The 7,052-nt window shown below is 44.1% G+C and overlaps 1 protein-coding gene across 1 annotated transcript in view; it reads right to left on the reverse strand.

Annotated features, from left to right (window-relative positions):
- LOC138955510 (uncharacterized) overlaps window positions 1–1,415 on the reverse strand; it is a gene marked incomplete at its 3' end in the record, with an annotated part of 6,591 nt that extends 5,176 nt beyond the window's left edge. Inside the window, exons 1-2 of the mRNA XM_070327098.1 lie at window positions 1,407–1,415; window positions 770–1,004 (exon numbers count right to left, since the gene is read on the reverse strand). Of these exons, the coding sequence (XP_070183199.1) occupies window positions 770–1,004; window positions 1,407–1,415 (244 nt within the window). The remainder of the gene's footprint in view (window positions 1–769; window positions 1,005–1,406) is intronic.
- Window positions 1,416–7,052: the final 5,637 nt, after the last annotated feature.

The raw sequence follows: 7,052 nt of genomic DNA on the forward strand, positions 1-7,052 counted from the left end.
CGCTCTTCTTGTCAATTTCACTGCCTTTGCCATGAGCGGTGGCCTGACGATGCTACGAGTAAAATGGCATTGCGTTTCATTCTGTGAGTTCGACAGCTACTTGACTAAATATTGTATTTTCGCCTTACGCGACTTGTTTTGGCTTGTCAACAAAAAGCCACAGACAGAATGACCTGGTGGGGGGGGGGGGGGGAGAGGTGGGGGAGACAAATAGACAGACAGACAGATTGTCTCAGACAGAGACAAACAATCAGAAAACACAGACAGGCAGACAGACAGACAGACAGACAGACAGACAGACACACACACGCACGCGCACGCACAAACACACACACACAAACACACACCCACACGACGGCACACATATATACACTCACAAAGTTTAGATTGCGATTTGTGTTTGTTTCTTAGACCTCATGGGATGACTTTTATGTATATGTAACATTGTGAACACCAGTCGACATTGATGAGCGAGTATATTCCTGTGCATAGCAGAGCGAGAAGTAATCACATGGAGTTCGTGATTGTGTGAATGTGTGAGTGAGCGAACACGGAAGAGATTTTCCCCTTGCTGTTTTAGGGCAGTCTTGCCTGAGCTATGAGAGAGCTTACATCAATAAAGAATGAGAACGAGCTGACAGCGTCAACGTCTTTTTTGTCTGCGTATACATCTATCGCCGTCTTTACAGTTTACACTGAGACTCATCAGTTTAAAAAACAAAAACAGAAAACCACAACCCACATTTGCAAAATCATCATTCGAAATTACCTGCCCACACGAGGTGCAAGGCTTGGCCTTTCCGGGCAATGACCTTCACCCAGGAACGACCTTGATCCGCCACAACGTCCACAACGAGGCTCTCCCGGCGGTCCGGGGAGGTGAAAGGTCGCATGACGTCGGTGACATGAGGGAGATGCGTAACAGCGTGCACAATGGCGGCGAAGTGACTCAGGTTGCTGCTCTGGAGGTGGGCCGCCTGCGTGGCTTCATCTTTCCGTGACAGCTGAAAAACAAAGAGAAGAAAAACAGTTCACATGCAGTTTTCTGTACCATCATCGTCGACATCATCATCATCGTTGTAGTCGTCGTTGCCATCATCAGTGTTGTCCTCGCCGTCACCTTGACATATCTATGCATCAGACGGTACTGGGAGCAAAACATATCACCCGCCATCCAATCCTACCCCACCCTCCCCAGCCCCAGCCACCCCCTCCCCAACCACCCCCACCCTTTTCACGTCGTAATACCCTCCCATAAAAACCGAGAAATGAGTTCAAGCCTCAACTGCTGAAGCAGTCACTATTAAACCGATTAAATGCAGTGGCTAAACAGACAATTGACATCGTTTAGTACAATGCATTCTTGCGTTGATGACAAAAACGACCCCACATAGGTCAACACAAACATCTCGCATCTTGATACGTTAGATACATGTATATACTATCCCAAAAAAGAAACTTGACACAGGTAAACATTGATTTTTTTTCAAAAATGTTAGAGGAAAGCACCACAATTCAGTTTGAAGTTTGTCAGTTACATTGTTGATAACCAATAAACCACAAAAAGAATATTTAATCAAGACTTTACTGGGTGGTCGCCCTTTTATTGAATTGCAAACATATTGTCTGCAAAAAAACATGTGCATGCGCCATGATGTTTATTTTTTCACGTTTGTTTTTGGGAGAGGCACCCCCGGAATCTGCGTAGCGGTATTGTGAAACGTTCACGAAGCTGTCGCACCCTGCTATACCGATCCTGAGCCCGTGTGGCGACTCTAGGTTGGACTGACCTTGGTCTGTCCTGTACACTTTAAAGTGGCATTTAAGCAGTTCCAAAGTGCACATACCGTTTGTTGGGACACACCAAAATGCCTTGCAACATTTTCATTAGCTGCACCGCTTGCAACCGAACAATAGCATTATGCCACTGGGCTTCAGTCGTGGCATTTTCCGCACCTTAATTGCAGGCGCAGGGAGTGTCACAGAATTGAGGTTGATATGGCTTTCTCATCTCTGCCACTTGAGGCTCAGACTGAGGCAAACACATCACGGCGCCATGCACGTGATTTTCGTGCAGACAAGAGTTTTGTAATTCAATAAAAGGACGACCACCCAGTAAAGTCTCGGTTCAATGATGTTCTTTTTGTGGTTTAGTGGTTATCAACAATGTAACTGACGAACTTCAAACTGAAATAATATTTCAGGGGAAAATGTCAAACAAATAAGTAAACTAAATTAAAATAAACTAAAATAGAATTAAAAAAATATATATATCAAAAATAAAAAAATAACGTTGCCTATCTGCGCGGAAAGCTGAAAGCCGATTTTTTAGGTATGTGTTTAATAAGAAAAATCCTTTTTTTTAATCCATGTAAAAAGCCCAGACATTTGTATGAAGATTCATAAGATGGTCAACGCGGGACGGGAATTCGAAGTAGGTATCTCAAAGATTCCGAAAGGATTGATCATCAGACTATTTATGTCACTGAAAGAGCAGTCACTGTCCTGCACTGTCTCCACCCTTATTTGTTCGGTCAACCTTGGTCAATTATCGACATCATTGCACGTGCGTCTTGGGGGATGAACATCTCGGTAGCGGTACTGAAAGGTCGGAGAATCAGCTTTTGTCAGGTAGCGAAACAATGATGCAAAACTAACTCCATCTTATATTATTCACTGGACCTTTGACCTTTCAAGTGGGCGAAAACCATACACGACAAGAATACGAGACTGCAGGTGAGGAGAACAAGAGCAAGTACAGTGTCATTGTTGTCTCGTTCATATACAACAGACACATAATGATGAGAACATGACTTGTTTTGTTCTTTTTCTTTATGTGGAAAGTCAGATATTATCATTACTGACGCTTACAAGAAGATTGGAAAAAAAGTAGCTGCGTACATGGATATATTTCAAATGGAAAACAATTCGAAATTGCCTCTGTTCACTGGAAAGTAGTCCCAAGCAACGCAAAGGAATAACGAGATACAGGGCGACAACATAAACACACACGATTTAAGTTCAGGTGTATGAGCAAGAATCTTGGTAACAAAAAGTTTGAACGGGTCACTGTCCATAGGATAGGGTACACAGATGCGGTCATTTCTATAAACAACGTAAAGCTCCCAAAACAACCTCAAAGAGACTTTCTGAGCTTCTGAAGATAAATCAAAAATGGGTTAATGGGTTGGAATGATAGTATCAACCACCAGAAACCCGTAACATTCGTATAACGAAAGGTTTTTGGAACCCAGTTCATGTTGAAAAGTACAACGCTAGAAAAGGTCGAGACTCAAGTAGTCAGCCGATCATGTCCACATACATTGTTATAACATTGACTTAAATTCTTTCTTTCTTTCTTTATTTGGTGTTTAACGTCGTTTTCAACCATTCAAGGTTATATCGCGACGTGGAAAGGGGGGAGATGGGATAGGGGAAAGGGGGGAGATGGGATAGAGCCACTTGTTAATTGTTTCTTGTTCACAAAAGCACTAATCAAAAAATTGCTCCAGGGGCTTGCAACGTAGTACAATATATGACCTTACTGGGAGAATGCAAGTTTCCAGTACAAAGGACCCAACACCTCTTACATACTGCTTGACTAAAATCTTTACAAACATTGACTACTAGATGAATACCCGCTTCGCCGGGTAGCCGGCTTCGCCGGGAAGAAGTACTTAGAGCCGTACGCCGGCTTCGCCGGGTCCGAACAATGGACCCGCCAAGCTTAGGTCCCTCCCAGATTCGTGGAATGGGAACAGCACGAAAATGATTCAGTGGCCATAATGCCATTCCTGACCATATCGAGTCCCATCCTTGTCGACGAATGTAACCGTGTTAATCACCTTTGGAGGCGAACTCCACTCAAACAGGATTGAGCAATTTAGAGCTTATCTGTAAGCCCTTTTGAACTGATATGGCTTTTCAAAGGAAGGCCAGTACATACAAATACACAAAAGCCGCCAGACCACATCACAAACAGAACTGAACAATCCCCAGGTGTTGCTCACATAGAGACACACACACACACACACACACACACACAAACACAGAGAAGCCGTATCTATAGAGAGATAGATGACAGTGTATTTTTCGCGTGGCTATAAATTGATTCGACCTTTGCACTTTTACAGTGAGGATAATTTACGGGTCCAATTTACGTTCTGGACACTGCGGTGACCGTTAAAAATAGTAACAGAACGCCGGGAATATCCGAAGATGCCCCCTCATACAATAGTGCACCATACGAAGGAAGGGAGGTAAACGCTGAAAACATGGAGAAGATAAGGAAGAGTTACTGGGAATGGTGAAATGAACACAAAAACCAAAATCGGTTCAGCGCTGCGCGCTGAGAGCACGTGTTGAAATATCTCATCGATGATATTGTGTCCGGGGTGTAGCTGAATACGGTGTCCAAATTTGAAAAAGATCCACCGAGAACTTTGGCTTTGGTGTGTCGGTATGGGGCCCCGGGTAGCTGTATGGGGGCCCGGGTAGCTGAGGTGGAACCAAAATCGGTTCAGCGCTGCGCGCTGAGAGCACGTGTTGAAATATCTCATCGATGAGGTTGTGTCCGGGGTCTCTCTGAATAAGCCCACCAAATTTGAAGCAGATCCATCGAGAACTTTGGCCGTGCATCGCGAAGACACAGACACACAGACAGACACAAGTCGTATATATATATATAGATATTCTATACAAGAAACACTTAACAAGGGTAAAAGGAGAAACAGAACCGTTAGTCGCCTCTTACGACATGCTGGGTAGCATCGGGTAAATTCTTTCTCGTCCCAACCAATATGGGACTCCCCCTAACCCGCAGGGGGTATTGACTTAAATAAACATCATGCTTCTGGGATGCATTCACGTGACCCATGGGAGATGATGGCATAATCAGCATTCAACATTGCTCATAAAGCTTCTAAAGGTGAAAAGCGGTTTCGAACGCGACCCGTCGATAGAAAAGTTTCAAGGAGTCACAGAATTTACACTGTGATCTTTCTGTGCGCAGTAGTATAATTAAAATACCAAAACTTCAAAGGCAACTCAAATGATTGATCTTGGCCAAGAGAGGTCGTCGATCATTTGAAAACGGATACCATGTCTAAAAAAACACCTAAAAAAATCAGGCTGACACAATCGGGTTACCTCGGAACTGGGTCTTCCGTCTTATTCGTGATCAGTAGTAAAGTAGTCGTAATGATCCAAGGATTGATCAACTGAGCTAACGCGGACCGGAACACGTTCCCCGTGGCCTCACTACAATGAGATCGTGCACAAAGGCACCGGAGACTGTTCTTCTCCGTAGAGATGAGAAAGTGGGGACGTGTCAGGTTCCTCTTTTCTGACCCTGTCTCTGACACAAAGAGAGACCGATCTCTGCCAGATAACGCAAGAAGAGACCGAAAGTCCCTTAACTCCCCCCTCTCTCTGTCTCTCATTCTCTGTCTGTCTGTCTGTCTGTCCCTCATTCTCTCTGTCTCTCTGTCTCTCTCTCTCTCTCTCTCTCTCTCTCTCTCTCTCTCTCTCTCTCATTCTCTCTCATTTAGGACAAACAAACTATCTTTTGAGACTATTTTTTGTGCTACTACCTTTCTCTGCCAAATTAACGCCTGGAGAAACTCTCTCTCTCTCTTTCTCTCTCTCTGCCTTAGGGAACAATAAATTATATATGTAATGTATAATGTTATGTATGTCTAAAAGGGACAGGTTGGAAGATTAGGCATCGCCTAAAACCTTCATCCGTTCGTAATAAAGTTTTGAATCTGAATCTCTCTCATCTCTTAGGGAAAAAACATACTTCCGGTGTCCGATGCCAGATAACGCCAGAGGAGACTCGATCTCTCTCTCTCCCTCTCTCTCCCTATCTAAACCTCTATCCTTGGAAAATAAAGTTCCATCATCATCTTTCTTAGGGTAAAAAAAAAATACTTTCGGTGTCCGACTTTCTTTTGAGCTACCTTTTTTTTTTTTTACCAAATAACGCCAGGAGAGACTCATTCTCACTCTTTCTCTCTGCCTCTTTTTTTTCTCTCTCACTTAGGAAAAAAAACTACTACTTCTGCTGTCCGACTTTGTGCATTCTGTCTCTGCCAGATAACGCCAGGACAGTTTCATTCGCTCTTTCTCTCTCTCTCTTTCTCTATCTTAGGAAAACGAATCTACTTCCGGTGTCCGACTTTCTTTCGTGCTACATTTTTCTGCTAGATATCACCAGGAGAGACCGACAGCCCCTAAACGATCTTTCTCTCTATCTCTCTTCTTCAACAGAACAGCTAAGATTTTAGTCAAGCAGTATGTAAGAAATGTTAAGTCCTTTGTACTGGAAACTTGCATTCTCCCAGAAAGGTCATATATTGTACTACGTTGCAAGCCCCTGGAGCAATTTTTTGATTAGTGCTTTTGTGAACAAGAAACAATTAACAAGTGGCTCTATCCCATCCCCCCCCCCCCTCCCTTTCCCAGTCGCGATATAACCTTGAACGGTTGAAAACGACGTTAAACACCAAATAAAGAAAGAATTAAAGAACAGAACAGCTATATGTCCTGCGTCTGGGATAGTTTGCCTAGTGTTTGACTTAAAATAAGTTAAAACAACAACAAACAAACCAATAAACACACAAATAAACCTAGACAAACAGACATTCACGCACGCACTCACGCACGCACGGACGCGCACACACACACACACACACACACACACACACACACACACACACACACACACACACACGCACGCATACACACACACGCACACCAAACAAACCGATAGACACGCGTACGTATTCTGAGTCTCCATCCTCCCTTCTCTCTCTTTAAACAAGAGAAGAACAGCGTCCGAAGTCTTTGGCAAAGCACGAGGTTTAAACTTCTTTTATTCAACCTTCACCGACCCAAAGACGCGTCAGTGGCCCTGCAACTATCCAGAAGCACACCCAAGGGACCTCAGAGGGGCCTCATCGACCTGTAATTGTCGCTGCCAGGTCCGGTCTTTTGCCAAATTGATTTGAAGGCAGGATGGGGGGGGGGGGGGGGGGGGGGGGGGGGGGGGG

This window comes from Littorina saxatilis, unplaced genomic scaffold (assembly GCF_037325665.1).
Source record: "Littorina saxatilis isolate snail1 unplaced genomic scaffold, US_GU_Lsax_2.0 scaffold_2631, whole genome shotgun sequence".
Taxonomy (NCBI): domain Eukaryota; kingdom Metazoa; phylum Mollusca; class Gastropoda; order Littorinimorpha; family Littorinidae; genus Littorina; species Littorina saxatilis.